This window comes from Schistocerca piceifrons, chromosome X (assembly GCF_021461385.2).
Source record: "Schistocerca piceifrons isolate TAMUIC-IGC-003096 chromosome X, iqSchPice1.1, whole genome shotgun sequence".
Taxonomy (NCBI): Eukaryota; Metazoa; Arthropoda; class Insecta; order Orthoptera; family Acrididae; genus Schistocerca; species Schistocerca piceifrons.
Window position 1 is genome coordinate 813,841,912 of NC_060149.1, and position 19,100 is coordinate 813,861,011.

The 19,100-nt window shown below is 42.1% G+C and overlaps 1 protein-coding gene across 1 annotated transcript in view; it reads right to left on the minus strand.

The window, feature by feature from the left end:
- LOC124722723 (GTPase-activating Rap/Ran-GAP domain-like protein 3) overlaps window positions 1-19,100 on the minus strand; it is a 346,637-nt gene that overhangs the window by 268,932 nt on the left and 58,605 nt on the right. The window contains exon 3 of the mRNA XM_047247864.1: window positions 18,059-18,145. Coding sequence (XP_047103820.1) covers window positions 18,059-18,145 — 87 coding nt within the window. The remainder of the gene's footprint in view (window positions 1-18,058; window positions 18,146-19,100) is intronic.

The following is a 19,100-nucleotide window of genomic DNA, read 5'->3' on the forward strand; positions in this document are numbered from 1 at the left end:
GACGAAGCGTTGGTCAACAGACACATCTACATCTACAACTACATCTACATGATTGCTCTGCAATTCACATTTAAGTGCTTGGCAGAGGGTTCATCGAACCACAATCATACTATCCCTCTACCATTCCACTCCCGAACAGCGCGCGGGAAAAACGAACACCTAAACCTTTCTGTTCGAGCTCTGATTTCTCTTATTTTACTTTGATGATCATTCCTACCTATGTAGGTTGGGCTCAGCAAAATATTTTCGCATTCGGAAGAGAAAGTTGGTGACTGAAATTTCGTAAATAGATCTCGCCGCGACGAAAAACGTCTTTGCTTTAATGACTTCCATCCCAACTCGCGTATCATATCTACCACACTCTCTCCCCTATTACGTGATAATGCAAAACGAGCTGCCCTTTTTTGCACCCTTTCGATGTCCTCCGTCAATCCCACCTGGTAAGGATCCTATGCCGCGCAACAATATTCTAACAGAGGACGAACGAGTGTAGTGTAAGGTGTCTCTTTAGTGGACTTGTTGCATCTTCTAAGTGTCCTGCCAATGAAACGCAACCTTTCAAAAAATGGCTCTGAGCACTATGGGACTTAACTTCTATGGTCATCAGTCCCCTAGAACTTAGAACTACTTAAACCTAACTAACCTAAGGACAGCACACAACACCCAGTCATCACGAGGCAGAGAAAATCCCTGACCCCGCCGGGAATCGAACCCGGGAACCCGGGCGTGGGAAGCGAGAACGCTACCGCACGACCACGAGCTGCGGACAAACGCAACCTTTGGCTCGCCTTCCCCACAATATTATTTATGTGGTCTTTCCAACTGAAGTTGTTCGTAATTTTAACACCGAGGTACTTAGTTGAATTGACAGCCTTGAGAATTGTACTATTTATCGAGTAACCGAATTCCAATGGATTTCTTTCGGAACTCATGTGGATCACCTCACACTTTTCGTTATTTAGCGTCAACTGCCACCTGCCACACCATACAGCAATCTTTTCTAAATCGCTTTGCAACTGATACTGGTCTTCGGATGACCTTACTAGACGGAAAATTACAGCATCATCTGCGAACAACCTAAGAGAACTGCTCAGATTGTCACCCAGGTCATTTATATAGATCAGGAACAGCAGAGGTGTTCCCTGGGGAACACCTGATATCACTTCAGTTTTACTCGATGATTTGCCGTCTATTAGTACGAACTGCGACCTTCCTGACAGGAAATCACGGATCCAGTCGCACAACTGAGACGATACCCATAGGCCCGCAGCTTGATTAGAAGTCGCTTGTGAGGAACGGTGTCAAAAGCTTTCCGGAAATCCAGAAATACGGAATCAACTTGAGATCCCCTGTCGATAGCGGCCATTACTTCGTGCGAATAAAGAGCTAGCTGCGTTGCACAAGAACGATGTATTCTGAAACCATGCTGATTACGTATCAATAGATCGTTCCCTTCGAAGTGATTCATAATGTTTGAATACAGTAATGCTCCAAAATCCTACTGCAAACCGACGTCAATGATATAGGTCTGTAGTTCGACGGATTACTCCTACTACCCTTCTTAAACACTGGTGCGACCTGCGCAATTTTCCAATCTGTAGGTACAGAGCTATCGGTGAGCGAGCGGTTGTATATGATTGCTAAGTAGGGAGCTTTTGTATCAGCGTAATCTGAAAGGAACCTAATCGGTATACAATCTGGACCTGAAGACTTGCCCGTATCAAGCGATTTGAGTTGCTTCGCAACCCCTAAGGCATCTACTTCTAAGAAACTCATGCTAGCAGCTGTTCGTGTTTCAAATTCTGGAATATTCCATTCGTCTTCCCTGGTGAAGGAATTTCGGAAAACTGCGTTCAATAACTCCGCTTTAGCGGCACAGTCGTCGGTAACAGTACCATCGGCACTGGGCAGCGAAGGTATTGACTGCGTCTTGCCGCTTGTGTACTTTACATACGACCAGAATTTCTTCGGATTTTCTACCAAATTTCGAGACAATGTTTCGTTGTGGAACCTATTAAAGGCATCTCGCATTGAAGTCCGTGCCAAATTTCGCGCGTCTGTAAATTTTAGCCAATCTTCGGGATTTCAAGTTCTTCTGAACTTCGCATGCATTTTCCGTTGCCTCTGCAACAAATTACAATGGCTCGTATCCTGTCTTTGTCACGTTTTTCTTACATTTCCAACTGCTGCTAGCTATGATCTGCCCCTCACAGAGAGAATCGCACCTATAATTTTGATAATGCTCATAGATCACAATGTCCACAAGGAAATTATTGTGGTAATACTAGTAATAATTTCGTGTGGCTCAATGCCCTGGTACAGGTCTCCCAGTTGAACACCATTTCGGCGACTTGCTTCTCCCTCACCTAACCCAGTTATCCAATCGCTGAAAGGGATCTGCAGTTCAACGTGGAATTCGAATCACATGTCGTTTCTGGCGACTATTCATGTCGTTGAGAGACGAAGCCTAGGACAAAACGAAGATTGAAAAATCCGTGGTCGGACCGACATTCACTACCGTTATCTCTCGGTTTCCAGGCACACGCTTTTCCGCTAGACCATCAGGCGCTACATATTGTTGCAGTCATTCACGGTATTGTTCTGTAGCCTTGAAAGATTCTGGATGCTAATAAAAGAAACACTGAACTTTCGCAAGTAGATAATGATTTTTAAAAAATATTACGTTTCAATAATGTCACAAAAACTAGATTTCATGTGTAATTTTCCTTTTCTGTGACATTGTTCTCTGTAAAGGTCTAACCTACACCGACATCAAGCCAGTTATTAACGGTAGACATCGTATTTAAATGGGATTCAGAACAACGATCGAACCCGGTGTTCTTCGCTTGGCTAGTATTGTATTGTATCGTATTAAACCGTTTCTAGGTCCCGCCGTAGCCCTCAGTGGTTCACAACCACACAACAGGCCACAGCAGTCCACCCTCCCCACAGCCGCTCCATACCGGCTATTAGACGGAGGGGGTCCGACAGCCGATGAGTTCCAGTCATTCCACCAGGAAGGAGGTACACGGCTCGTGTTGTCTGTAGTTCTACCGTGCATAGTCGGTCAATACCGCGGTTCGTTACTTTGAGCCAGGAAGTGCTCTCAACAAGGGGAGTCTCCAGGCGTCTCGGATGTTGTTCGGCCATGGAGGAGATACAGAGAGAGAGAAACTGTCGATTACATGTCTCGCTCAGGCCGCCCAAGGGCTACTACTACAGTGGTGGACCGCTACCTACGGATTATGCCTCGCAGGAACCCAGACAGCAACGCCACCATGTTGAATAATGCTTCTCGTGCGGCTACAGGACGTTGTGTTACAACTCAAACTGTGCGCAATAGGCTGCATCATGCGCAACTTCACTCCCGACGCTCATGGCGTGGTCAATCTTTGCAACTACGACACCACGTATCGTGGAACAGATGGGCCGAACAACATGCCGAATGGACCGCTCAGGATTGCCATCACGTTCTCTTCACCGATGAGTGTCGCAAATGCCACCCCCAGACGATCATGGGAGACGTGTTTAGATTCAAATCGGTCATGGTGAATACGTTAGACACACCGTCCAGCGAGTGCAGCAAGGAGGAGGTTCCCTGCTGTTTTGGGGTGGCATTATGCAGAGCCGCATTACGCCACTGGTGGTCATGGAAGGCGTCGTAATGACTGTGCAACAAGTGAATGCCATCCTTCACCCGATAGTGCAACCATATCGGCAGCATATTGGCGAGACTTTTGTCTTCATGGACGACAATTGGCGCCCCCACCGTGCACATCTTGTGAATGACTTCCTTCAGGATAACGACATCGCTCGACTAGAGTGGCCAGCTTGTTCTCCAGACATAAACCCTATCGAACATGCCTGGGATAGATTGAAAAGGGCTATTTATGGACGACGTGACCCACCAACCACCCTGAGGGATCTACGCCGAATCACCGTTGAGAAGTGGGACAATCTGGACCAACTGTGCCTTGATGAACTTGTGGATAGTACGCCACGACGAACACAGGCATGCATCAATGCAAGAGGACGTGCTACTGGGTATTAGAGGTATCGGTGTGTACAGCAATCTGGACCACAACCTCTGAAGGTTGATGGGTACCGGTGTGTACAGCAATCTGGACCACAACCTCTGAAGGTTGATGGTACAACATGCAACGTGTGGTTTTCATGAGCAATAAAAAGGGCGGAAATGATGTTTAAGTTGATCTCTATTCCAATTTTCTGTACAAGTTCCGGACCTCTCGGAACCGAGGTGATGCAAAACTTTTTTTGATGTGTGTATTTAGCGTAGAAAGTCAACCGCCATAATAAATAATTTTATGCTTGTTAATCCGAATGCTACAACGTGCGCTGTACATCAAAGTCGCAAGGCGCGAAGCATTTCCATCACCCGGACGGATACTGGCTGGCGTCAGGAAACTGTTGGCTGGTGGAGGTTGTCTGCTGCATCGAGAGGAGACTCTTGACCAGGAATTGTTCTGATCGGGACACGGATCTGCGAGGTCTTACGTGGAACTATTTTCGAAATGTTGTTTTCTACTAAGACCAACTTAGAAAAGGACGTAAATTATCTTCGTGTTTCCATCAAATGGTTCAAATGGCTCTGAGCACTATGGGACTTAACATCTGAGGTCATCAGTCCCCTAGAACGTAGAACTAGTTAAACCTAACTAACCTAAGGACATCACACACATCAATGCCCGAGGCAGGATTCGAACCTGCTTCCGTAGCAGTCCCGTGGTTTCGGACTGAAGCGTACTGAACCGCTCGGCTACCGTGGCCGGCGTGTTTCCATCAGCCTGACACTTTTAGCAGTCCACTACTTTTGACAAAGCCAAGAGAAGAACACCAGATTCGAGCGTTGGTCCGAGAACTATGTAGACACAATGTTTTCCGCTAATAACTGGGCTGTAGTCGGTTTAGGTTGGACCATGACGGAGGTCGATGTCGTTGCAAATGAGGTCTCCTACACAGAAAATTTCGTCATTGTTACCTTATTGAAACATAGGATACTTTAAAAATAACTGTGCGTTCGCGAATTCCTTTGCTGCTGAACGATTCAGTGTTTCTTTTTCCAATATCCATATTCTTTCAAGATAACAGAACAGTACCGTGAATGATCACAACAGCATGTCGGATCTGATGGTCTAGAGGTGAAGCGCGTGCCTGGAAACCGAGAGATCGCGGGAGTGAATTTCGGTTGGACCACAGGCTACAAGTCGTCGATGTGGTGTCTAATAGAAAGACTTGCACCAGGGCAATGATCTATACGAAATTATTACTATTATTGTCCCAATTATTTCCTAGTAGATATTGTGATCCATGAGCGTTATTAAAATCACATATGCGTTTTTCTCTGTGACGGTGAAATAATAGTGAGCAGCATATGGAAATGCAACGAAAACGTGATAAAGACGGCACACAAACCTTAGGAATTTGTGTCTGTTGCCCCATGTGACGTCAGATGGACAGGTTTAATATGTAAGTTTATCTTTGTAACAAAACATTGTGTTTTCAACTGTCGCTTCAAATAATCGTGGGAGTTAGTATTAGTTCCTCATATGCTATCTGATTTTTATATTAATTATTTGTCGCTTTTGGATCGATTAGCTGCCGCTGTAAAGGTCCACGATCGATTATCAACTTTTTAGTTGCGGGCTGTAGTTTGCAACCCTGATTTCAATAATTAGAAAATTCGTTTCTCAGCTGCCTGTGCTTTCTGGAACCTCACAAAACGAAATATGGTGAGCATTAAAACATACGACACAAATGAATTCTCAAGAAGTAATAGAAAAATTTCAGGACTAAATTAAAATAACAGTTAGTTGGCATTAGAATTTTATAAAATCACCAATCAACGCTGTAGCACAGAAAACGATTGTGTCAGACAAGACTAAGAAAACGACATAGCAGAACGAAGTATGTGAACAATCATTAACAGAATAAGTATCTCTTCGAAAAGATTGAAATGCTCTTGAAAAAGAGAACACTATGACCAGTTTTAAACAACAAATTGGAGCAACGGCAAAAATACCAAGTAGAGTTCAAAGACTACAAAAACATTCTAAGCGCCGCAATCGGTTTCAATCATCCAGTGGTCATCAGACTTCACTAGATAAGAAAGAGGAGACGAAGAATCATTACGGAATCTACAAAACCTCTCACGTAATCATCTACTTAATGATTTCCTGACACATCGCGTCCAGATACAGCATCGTCTACTGCGTGCTGTACTCTCCGGTCCGGCATGCTACTAGGCGATGCTGCCCTTCAGGTACGCATCATGACAGAAATACTGCGCTGCCTAGACGTCTGCGTGCACCTCATATTGTTACCAACGAACATAATATGCAACGAATAATTTGTCTTCCTTTACTACATTGCTTTAGTTTCTTCCTTATTTCTCCTATCCAGTTACAGCGCCATCTATCACAAAGCGAAAAAAGTGGTTCAACTAAAACATTCATATTTCTTTACGTACTACACGAATATGAAATAAAAAATGGGGGTTCCTATTTTTAAAAAACCCAGTTGATATCCGTTTAACCTATGACAGCGCCATCTAGCGAGCCAACCATAGCGCCATATGGTTTCCTCCTTTAAGCTAGACAAGTTTCATTCTTTGTAGTTTTATGGTTTGATGCTTATTTCGTGAGATATTTGGCCCGGTCACTATCAATGGACCACCCTGTATAGAAAGCGAAAAACATGATTAGGTAAATACAAAATGTATTTGACAATGGGAATTATTTCCCGGTACCCGTCGTGTGGAAAATAATATTAAAGTTATCAAAATGGTGTCTGGCACCAGGAAACATTTTGATGTTGAAAACGAAACTACTGAAGATGGTCCATTTATTAGTAATATTACCGTGCAATGAATGTCATCCACCGTGCAGTCGGGGTTATAGTTGCTGATTAGCGAGTTATGGGTTATAGGTTCGATTGCTACCTCCTGGTATTATTTAACAGTCGTGATTTCTGGAAGGTTCTGGACTTTGGTATTGACGCAATATTGGAATTTGCTAGAACATTCTTTGCATGTGTAAAGAGGAACACTCTCTGGTATTGCAGGCAGTTCAGCTCATACAGTTTTATGTGTGTTACACAAACGATCTATCAGTGTGAAGTGTTAGTTCTTGCTGATGACCCTTTTCTTGTAAGTAGTACTTATTTTGGAATATACGTGAGACAGTTCGATGGCGATGCTAGATTCCTATTACACAGACGTTGCCGTGGCTCCAGTAAGGTGTAATACTTCGCTGCCGCAGGCTCAGAACTAAAGGGCTCCACTTACGCCACGCTTTGACGTGGTGAGACTTCCGCAAAAGTCACAGTAGACGGACAGTTACGGTTTACCTGAAATGTTTGCTTCTACCTTAAAGGGGTAACCCGTTTGAAGGCTGACTCGCAGCTAAGGGACGCTGCCGAGTATCGAGTATCTACGATACCTGAGCGAATGAATAAAGCCTTTCCCGTCCCGTGGCAGATAGTCTTATTGCTGGGTTGCAGCCTTCTCGACAGATAAGGAATGCAGGGATGCACCTGTAGGAATTCTCAGCGTTTTTCACAACAAAATTCTGCATGGTAAGCAGCTAGGGAAGTAGCGACCAGTGGCGTGGAGTGCCGGAACTCGTAACATCGCGAGGAGAATGCGGGAGTTCCCATGTTGTATTCTAGCCGTCTCCCACTGCGCTTTCGAAACAGGATCAGCCTGTACGAAGATGGGAGCGCCATGAAGGATAGAACGGGGGAAAATGAACAAAATTGTTGGGCAGGGGCAGCCTGGGGATTCAATCTGTCAGATCAATCAACTGGAGGGTAGCTAAATTATTCAGTTGAAGCTGGATCATTCAGTCGGTCAGTATGGAAGTATGATGAGATCAGAGCAGATCCTGTCTTTCGGAAGTCTTTCAGAGATCACTCGGAGTTGACACTGCAAAACTATAATTCCGAGATGATTGGGAGTTCATTCTGAGACGACTTAAGTGTTCAACAGAAGATCCTTTCAGAAGATAAGCATGTGATATGCTAAGTGAATTACATCCTGTTTCGCATACAGCATTCTGCCTTCGCCTTACGGAAGCTTGTGAGCCTATTTTCGATTCAGTTTTCAGACTGTGTTGGATCACTGCATGTGTTCCTAAATCTATTGTCACTTTCTTACATCCTCAGTTTTCATTCCGTGTCCCACGGTCTTCCTTGCGGTCCGATGCTTTAAACTTCTGACTGCATTTTCCACGTCTCTTAGCTTCCAAACAGTGTAACATTGACACTGCCTCTACTGCCTAATCACCGCAGACAACACATGGCGTGAGTGTGTGGGAAGTCAGCGAGTATCCACGTACGGCGAAGGATAACACTGCGTCGGCCACTGGTCGGCGTTTTTGCCTTAAGAGCACTTGGGCAGGATGCACGGGACGAGAAAAAAGTTAAGCTGCTCTGAACGCCGCATCAGAACCCTGGGTACACAAAGATGAGCTCTGTTGCCTGCCAGACAACACCAAAAGAGGCCTCGTGTGAGATAAACACAACACGCCAACATCACATCAGCTGGTCACACATGCACATACCGCTGACCCCGAGAAGAGGTGAGACAGCGTTTCATGACCCCCCACCACAACGCAAATTACTGAGTCGCGTTTGGGTCCAGTGAAATAGGCGCTAATTCTGTTTCGTATTTATCTGTTCTATATAAGTATTTTATATTGTATTTATGTTTTGTGACAGAAATATAATAACATATATGGGAATTGTGGTTCAAAATGGTTCAAATGGCTCTGAGTACTATGGGACTTAACAGCTGTGGTCATCAGTCCCCTAGAACTTAGAACTACTTAAACCTAACTAACCTAAGGACATCACACACATCCATGCCCGAGGCAGGATTCGAACCTGCGATCGTAGCAGTCGCGCTGGGCTTTGTGAATCCGCATTATTGCCAAATACTTTTTGTTATTTATTTACTTATTTTTTCCCCAAACTAGTTTCAGCGACAAATATGGCCATCATCAGTGGGTCTCTAAATCTAAAACATTCAGAAAATACAGTAGCATGGTTATAAAACACTGTAACACATTATTACATTTGCACTGTTTGTTTTTTAAATATGGTTTCTGTGGATACTTCCATACTACCTTACTTATTGTACTTTACAGCATTGTTTTAAGAATTGTTGTCGCTGTTTGCTGCATATATTCTGTGATTTTTCTGTTGTCGTTTTTCTTGGCATACATCATGTCATCTACAATGCACAAAACCATGCTGTAACGTAAAATAAATAAAGTTGTATGGCAGTATAGACAGAAAAAAATATTTAAAAAACAAACAGTACAAATTTAATTAATAGTGTTTTATAGCTATGCTATTTTCTGCATGCTTTTTGAAGAACCCACTGATGATGGCGATATTTGTCGCTGAAACTAATTTGGAGAGTAAATAAGTAAATAAATAACAATAAGTGTTTTGCTTCAAGGAGGATTCACAATTTTCATATTTCTGTTTTTTTCTGTGCAGACACGGACCAAATGGAAGAGTTCCAAGATAAAGTTATGATAAAATATGTAGATGTTTCCATGTCTTTATTATGTTACTGCAAATTTCGCATCCAGAGTGGGGCCATGTCATTATCAATACAAGCAGTACATCAAGACGGGGCAAACTGTCATCAAACCGACTTATAGAAAGACATCGGCAGTGAGTCAGATGAAGCTTGAATCCAGCAGTGTTTTCTGAATGTACTGGCCGGTCTAAACGGATCTCAAAAATTTCAGATTGAAATTAATAAAATATTTTATAATTCCGCATATCCGAAGAAAAAGTGAAGAACATTGCTCAAAGCCAAGCAGACGCGACACAGTCGTATACAAAGATTGTTTTGGCACTGTACCATGCAGTGAATCCGAGTATGACGAATGCCTACAAAATTTAACAGCTAATAAAAGACTTTGCAGTAGACGTCGATCAAGCGCTCCTTTTGAAGGCTAGAACCACTACAGAGCAAGCGCTGCCTATAAAGTAATAGAAGATCACGCTGAAAGACGTTCGACAGACTTCCGAATGTCGTAACAATGACAATCGTAGAAAGAAATGGCTCTGAGCACTATGGGACTCAACATCTTAGGTCATCAGTCCCCTAGAACTTAGAACTACTTAAACCTAACTAACCTAAGGACATCACACACATCCATGCCCGAGGCAGGATTCGAACCTGCGACCGGAGCAGTCCCGCGGTTCCGGACTGCAGCGCCTAGAACCGCAAGACCACCGCGGCCGGCGACAATCGTAGAAGATCATTAGGACCTCGCATTGCTAGTATGGCAGGTAGGGCTAGTAAGAGAAAAGATAGAAGGGCATGTGATGTCTATTAATTATGAACTCACACAGCTGGAAGCAGCAGCATTGAATGTCGATCTCAGCAACGTTGAGACAGCATCGTTAATTCAAAAAGAGGTTCAGCGATCCTTAGCATCAGTTTCAAGAAAGCAGGGCTACATTGACAAACGTCTGAAACTCCAGACTTACGCCGGAACCGTCAGACAACATCCAGGGTTCTGGGTGATTACGATATATTATTTAACAGTCTGCGTAAATTTCGGTTAATTGTATGCTAGATCTGCAGCTTCCTCATCAGGGTTTCGCAGAACTGTTTTACTTTTAAAATAATTTCATTTACTTGAAGATCAATTGTGTCAATGTGATTCAACGGTTCTCTAGATAGTCTACATATTGCGCAGTAAGTTACCTACCAATAAGTGAAACGCTGCTAAATACTGGTTGCATAGTCATAATGTCGGCTTTTATGTTATTCACAAATTCAAAGACCACTAATTTTGGCCTCTTTTGTATGGCAAGTCTCACTACTGTTTGATTACACGACTGCGGAACAATCACTATAAGCACTTACTTCCATAAAATATCTGGGAATTTGCGTACGGAGTGGTTTACAGTGGAACATAAAACTAATCGCAGGAGAGGCAGATGCCAGACTGAGATTCACTGGAAGAATCCTCAGAAAATGTAGTCCGTCAAGAAAGGAGGGAGCTTACAAAACCCTTACTCGACTAATATTTGAATATTGCTCGTCAGTATGGTATCCGTACCAGACAGGACTGACAGAGAAGTTCTAAAGAAGAACATCACGCTGTGGGTTACTGTTAAAGCTCCGAGCGCGTACTTCCTGGAAGAGTCAACATATATATTGATTCCCTCTGCGTATATCTCTCGAAAGGCTCATGAAGATAAAGTTAGAGATTCGAGCCCACACGAAGGCTTATCAGCACAATCGTTTCCGCGAACCATCCGCAACTGGAACAGGAAAAGGGGAGAGCGACAGAGGTACACGAAGTACCCTCTGTCACACACCGCAAGGTGGCCTGCGGAGTGTAGATTTAGTGCAGATACAAAACGAAAACAGGGCAAAGGAATTACATTAAGGACAAAACATGAAGCAAAAATTCCAACAATTAAAGAGATATTTTGCAGCGTATTACTTACGTGGTTACGCTTTGTTTCCAGTCTCTGTTAAATATACAAAACATAAGCTGTCACATCCACCTGCAACGATTCAATTCATCCTAAAAGTATGAAAGATCATTAAAAAATTTTAGTGCATTGTTCCACGGGTACGTTGATATCTAATTAGCTCACAATACTTGCACATTAAACCAAACACAAATATAGCTAGCTATAGCACAAAATTTTTATCCGATGTTAACTAGAACACTAGAACAAATATTTTTTAAATCATACGTAGAAGCTGATTGCTTACAGGAAGTACTGAGTGCTCATCACAGATCGAGAGAATAAGCATCACGAATTTACAAGATAGGTTTAGGGCATGTGTCACCCTGAAAAAAAAACTGTTCGGTAGCCTTATCGTAGCAGATTGACTTAATGGAAGTAAAAATGTAGGAAACGGTTCTCGCAGATAACGATTAAACGCAATCATGCCAGCACATAATGAATTTCAATCACAGTTGTGGTCAACAAACGTCTATGCAGGATCATAGTAGTGCGAATAGCCTTATTTGTAACGTGTTGGCGTTTAGAGGAAAGCACGATAATAGGAAGTTTGTTGTACTCTCAGAACTGTATGCACTTAAATTTAGTCTTGTTCGATAAAGCAACGGACAAGAGCGAAAAGCAGCGCTAGTACTCGAATGAATGTTAAGACATGACGAACAGAACAGTGTCAGTGGTTTTAATCTCCGTTTGAGAAGGTGCTGGCTCCTCAGCTGAATCTGTGGAGGAGTAAAAAGTATTTTAAAAACAGTGGCATAACAGCTGCATGTCTCGCGGATGGATGCCTGTATCACATGCATTTACGCCGCTCTTCGTTTCACTTCCACGACGTCGCTCGTTTTACAAATCCTCGCTTGTCCACCCACAGACATTGATTCGATGTTTTGTTTGCCACGCTGTTATCCTCTAACTTACAGGTTTGGGTCATCAAATGTAGGAGCTTATCCCTTCACCTTCACCTACACCTATAGCTTGGCTCATATTACTGTGGCTTGCTTTTTTGCGTATATGTATTTTCTGTGATTTTAAAATTCACCTGTCTGATAATCTGTTGAAAGTGTTATGGTATTGTAGAATGAAATTTGTTCATCTATCTTATATTATCCTCGAGCTGAGTAAGAGAGTGAATTGTCGGACTGCTTAAGACACGAAATTAACATTCTGGAGCGATTTTCTGAAATTTGCATAAATCGTGTAAGGCGAATGCTGGGATAGCTCTTTTGCAATCCATCACTATCGTATTCAATCTTAGGTTGTTCTCACTATCTAATGACAAGGATGGGAACTCAAACCCTGATCTCAGAAATGTTTGGAACAAAACTAAAGCAAATTGTCTGTGAACTACAGTTTTCTTTACCATTATTAAAACTTCAACACGTTGACGCTGGCGCTGTGAACTGTGTTTCTCGCTGTGGGTCGCCTCGCGTATTCATGATTTCCTTCATCCGAAGGTATTGCTTTTCCTGGTTCTCTCCGTGAGGTGGTGGTCGTATTCAAATCCCCCTACACTACTGTTTCCACACTTTGACTTTTTATTTTGAAAGTGCCATAAGTGTATTCTTTTAAAACAACGAGAGGTCACATAAAATAATTTTACACCTTATGGATAGCAAAGTATGTAATACCTCCTCTGTGAAGACAGCTCTCTTGCCGGGTGGAGTTGCCGCACGATTTGAGGCGCCATGTCACGGACTGCGCGGCCCCTCCCGCCGGAGGTTCGAGTCCTCCCTCGGGCATATATGTGTGCGTTGTTCTTGGCATAAGTTAATTTAAGTAGTGTGTAAGTCTAGGGACCGATGACCTTAGCAGTTTGGTCCCTGAGAAATTCACACATTTTTTAAAAGCTCTCTCGTTGAAGGATGACACAGAAGCATATTCACAGCTGTTCGTTGCTTCTGGATGTTGGTCTGTACAACACACACTATAGTGCGCGTCATTTATGTTGGCGGCCGAGTTTAGGTTCGTTCTGCGCATCTGACGTCACAAAATACAGTCAGCCAATGAACAGAGAACGATGTTGCCAGATCTCGACTGCAGAACAGAGCAGGGACGAGTGTCTTCAGTTTTAGAAACGTTCAGTCATAAATAAAGTAATAGAACAAAAGCAATGTCTTGATAGCAGACTTTGTTTTATAGAAAGTTTGGAAAAACCATTCTTTATACCAATTGATTCATATTCTATTAATTAATTAAACCAAACAAGCAATAAGACTCCTTATTCAGGCGATAGCAAGGAAAAGTGTTTGTATCAATCTCACGAACCGCTTTTTCGCAATAAAGAACAGCGGTAATTGTTTCTTTCCTATTGTACTTCGACGAAGTGCGAGTAATTCATAGGCATACCAACAGTGTTTGTCAGAATTTTGCGTGAACTGTTATAGTCCTTATGGAGGTACATTGCAGGACGAGCTGCGCTAGCGTAATGGTTAAGGCGTTGGGTTAGGAAGCGAAAGGAAAAGAGTTCAAAACCTTGGGCGAAGCTAAATATTTTCTTTATTTAAAAACAATATCGAAGTGTCTTACTTCATGAATTTTATTCGTTTGAATGCAATTTTTTGAAATTTCTAGTGCTTTGTCTCTTCATTAACCCTTTCGCTGCTGCAGTCACGTGCTCCCCGCATTCCGCGCTGTGCGCGGTTTTGTCATCACTGCACTGCTCGCCTGTGCAGACACATGGTGTTCCCACCGCTTTGACACACTTATCATTCGATTTCACAAAAACTATTTGGCCCAAAAATTAGATTTTTACACATCTTCTTGACTGATACCTTCCCCCCATAAATGACTTAATTTTGTTTCGATGTTCAACCCAGTTATTGTGCAGCATTAAATGTAGTAAACCATTGCACGAAATTTTGAAGAGTTTGCAGAGGTAGAAGTCCATAGCGTATACTTTCCGTATGGTCGATTTTAGTTGCCACAATGTTGAGAATGAAATGTGGACAAGATACCTAAATTTCATATAAAATTTACTGTATAACAATATCTCATTTAATTTAAGTACGACATAGGTGTCGTATGTAATATTGAGAAATATTCCGACTTTCGCGGCTGTAATAAAAGTTTTATTTACACCGGGCGCGTTTGGCTTTATTTTAAAGCACTTCAATCAATCAAAGGTATGGCACATACACAATGGTACACATGTTCTCTTTCTTGTTTTTGTTCCACAGTCGCAGTTTTACCAATGGTATTGAAATATATTCCTCTTCTGCAACTGTAATAAGCGACTTATTTAGACCAGACGCGTTTCTCTCTTTCGAAGCATCTTCAATGGGCATATTTTGTTTCCTCCATTGCCAAGTCACCTTTCGTAGTTTTGTGCTGCGATAACACAATATTCAGCGTTTGTGTCTGCTGATCAGTGTTTCAGCAAATAAATGCTGTTTGTGTGTGCCACACACAAAAATTACATTTGACATAGCTCAGAGCACTTCACTGATAGACGGTATATTCATGTCCTAATGTTTTTGTAAGCCCACAGTTTTGTTTAATGTATTTTGTCTACTTCCTTTTGATTGATTGAAGTGCTTTAAAATAAAGCCAAACGTGCCCAGTGTAAATAAAACTTTTGTTACAGTCGCGAAAGACGGAATATTTCTCAATATTACATACGACACCTATGTCGTACTTACATTAAATGAGGTATTGTTATACAGTAAATTTTATATGAAATTTGGGTATCTTGTCCACATTTCATTCTCAACATTGTGGCAACTAAAATCGACCATATGGAAAGTATACTCTATGGACTTTTACCTCTGCAAACTCTTCAAAATTTCGTGCAATGGTTTACTATATTTAATGCTGCATAATAACTGCGTTGAACATCGAAACAAAATTAAGTCATTTATGGGGGGAAGGTATCAGTCAAGGAGATGTGTAAAAATCTAATTTTTGGGCCAAATAGTTTTTGTGGAATCGAATGATAAGAGTGTCAAAGCAGTCGGAACACCATGTGTCAGCACAGGCGAGCAGTGCAGTGACAAAATAGCCCACAGCGCGGAATGCGGGGAGCACGTCTCTGTAGCAGCGAAAGGGTTAATGCGGCCGTGGTGGCTTTACTTAATGAACTGCGCGCTCCCCCCTAAACGTAAGCTTGCGAACTATGCTTTACTATGGCGCTGCTTCTCTTGGCGCGTGCGTCGTGTGCAACTGGCAACGCAGCAATCTCCCGCGTCTGGGCGGGCATGCGCGAGCCGCCAAGATAAAAGAATTGAACTATAGTGTACTGCTAGTTGCATTATTGGCAGAGTCGAGCGCGAGACAATGGTGGCACACGCCAGCGTGAACATGTTAATCATCTCAGGCTGAGAAGAGGGAATGTAGTACAATTATAACCAAAATTACTTTATTTTAGACATTCACGGGAGTAAAATTAACCAACTTAATGTGTTTATACACACAGATCAGCAAACACGCAAGTTAAAGTTCTTGATTATTCTTAACTTGGAAAAAATGGTTCATATGGCTCTGAGCACTATGGGACTTAACATCTGAGGTCATCAGTCCCCTAGACTTAGAACTACTTAAACCTAACTAACGTAAGGACAGCAGTCACATCCATGCCCGAGGCAGGATTCGAACCTACGACCGTAGCAGCAGCGCGGTTCCGGAATGAAGCGCCTAGAACCGTTCAGCAACAACGGCCGGCTCTTAACTTGGAGTGCAAACACATCCCAACACCCGCAATATGTAAAATATTCATTCGAAACTTTGAGAGAATTTCTAATGAATAATCTGGCCAGAACTTTTGTGAAGGATTCTATATGACGAGCGACTCGTGAGTCAGCGGCATTCGAGACCTTCATGTTACAGCCAAAAACAAATGTATGATTAGCTGGAGAAGTTTATTGTTTGTCTCTTACTCGGACTGTGCCAGTTAAATAACTGAAACTGTTCCACGTAAAAAAAAAATTCAGTCAAGTGCTGGAAAACATTCGTGGGGTAAAATAATTAACATGAAAAGGAAATCTGATTTTACGTTCTTATTGACCAAAGTAAGTCACTCACCAACATAAATGCCTATCCTTTCTTAGTTGATTCCTATTTTTTACAGACTTCCTAACATTTCTTCCTCTGACAATGTCTTCTTTCAGTTTTTCTTTCTTTCTTTCTTTCTTTCTTCCATGTTGTGATTGATTTCCTATTTTTAGTTGTTCTCTAGACTTTCTATTTAGCCCTTACGAGGTATCAAATTAGTTTCAATCTTTGGTACAGTTTATTTCTAGTTCTGTCCTTATTTCTGTGATACACTTCACTGCTGATAACTTACTGATATACGGGTCATTTTTTGTTTGCTTTGTTAGTCTGCTCTCGTTCACTTGTAAGAGATGTCCAAAAAGTAATACTATGTGCTGTGTCATGACCTCCGAATTATTAAGTATTTTGTTTTATTTTACATTTCACCTATTATTTTTCTCCAGATGTCCCTTAGAGGTTTTTATTTTCTATCCAGTTTACCCAATTTCCTGTCTTTTTTTTTCTTTAGAACAGATGCCTCTAGCTTAAAATTAACGCTTCCATCATATTTTAGATGTCAGTGAGAACATATCATCTATGGAATTTCTTAGATAAGTAGCTCTCAAGATAGAGTCCAGGTATCGAAGCCCTAGAACGTATATTCTGCCTAAATTTTCCTGCACCAAGACCAGTTTTTGCTATATCTATTTCTCTGTCTGCTAGTAAAAACTTTAGAACAATTTAAATGCTGTCGACCATTATATGGAGCAGAGCTCTGTCGCTTTTAAATGTCCATATCCATGCAAGCGGCGTGGGTGTGAATGTTTTGTAGCGCTGTGTTACAGATTACGGCAGTGTCGGAGTGGACAGCGACACAGTGCCGGCTCGCAACTGCAGGCGACATATTCCCACGCTGCTGCTGGCAACACAATGATGAAGTCTCATCACTGAAATTTCGGAGACAGCGCTCAGAAAATAAAATGTTTAATTACATTTCATTTTTGTAGAATAGTACTGGAGGTAAACACCTTAGGTCTCCAACAGACAATGGAAATACACTAAATGGCCAAAGATCTCTGGACGCGCCACGGAATGTTACCTGTACGGAATGAGGTCAACCGGAACAAAAAATGGTTCAAATGGCTCTGAGCACTATGGGACTTAACATCTATGGTCATCAGTCCCCTAGAACTTAGAACTACTTAAACCTAACTAACCTAAGGACATCACACAACACCCAGTCATCACGAGGCAGAAAAAATCCCTGACCCCGGCGGGAATCGAACCCGGGAACCCGGGAGTGGGAAGCGAGAACGCTACCGCACGACCACGAGCTGCGTACTCAAACGGAACATGACATAGCAAAAACATGTACGTACAAAGTGATAACCAACGTGGTCGAACAGTCATGAGTGTACTGAAAGAGAAGCAAATTTAAAAGCAGCAGCACAATTATAACCTTTTACTTCATGTAAGAACTACTAACAGCGCGAGTACAGTCTTATGTACATGTCAATATTCTCCAAACGATTTCAGGCATACAATTAAAGTAATATTATTTACTCACTTCTTCACGTTCACCCAGTGATTCTCCATTCTCAACTCGAAAGCGTCTCCCTTGTAGTTCATGGCCGTTTGCTTCAATCTGTGGCAGCTGAAAAAAAAAAAATTAAAAAGTGTAAGATAACGACATTTTTCGCTATCACTGTTTAGTACAATAAGTTTGTTTAGTACTTTTTTTATTAAGAAAGGTTAAATATTTACCCACTACAAGCTTGAAATTTTACAACAAATTCACAGTTGAATGTTTTTTCAAGAACATCCGGTGGAAGCTTACACTTTAAGGGCTTATATAATAATGAGCGTTCACACACACACACACACACACACACACACACACACGATACTGCACATAATAGCATGTCTCGTACTATGATATTGAACGCCAGTGTTGTATTTTGCTGACTGATCTTGGCAAGGAGCGACATTGACAGTGCAAGAAGTAGCAACTAATTAGTGTGAATACTAAACTGTTTGGCGCCTGACTGAACTGATGCGGACGGCTCCTCTCCATGGCGAGTTGGACATATCGGCCAAAGGACCGAATCTGAGGCTTAATCGATTCTATAACGAGCTAGGGAGCTAAATGTTTGACTGTGCTGTCCGGTAGATGATCGTAAGTATCCTGTAAAAGACTGTTCCTACGAATGTTTTTCTCCATAGACCGCGGTGGTGACGAGGAATGAAACCCTATTTTATTTTTATATACTAAGTACTTACCATAATCAACCTTTTAGGCTACGGATTGCAAGAAAATGCGGAGTTGACTGATGCGAATGCATTCATAGACAATCAAGTCACAGTTCTTAATGTCCGCTCATCTACTCGAACAACTCCGTTATTCTCTTTTCATTTAGTCCTTGGACCACATTAAAACTTGCCACAGTCTGTTTCGTACTCTTTTTGAATGTCATACGTTGTTGTGGTCTTTAGTCTGAATAATATTAGATGCAGTGTACCACACTAATCTGTCCTGTGCACGTCGCTTTATCTCTGGTAACTACAGCATACGACATGCATTTGAACCTCCTTACTGTATTCAAGCCTCG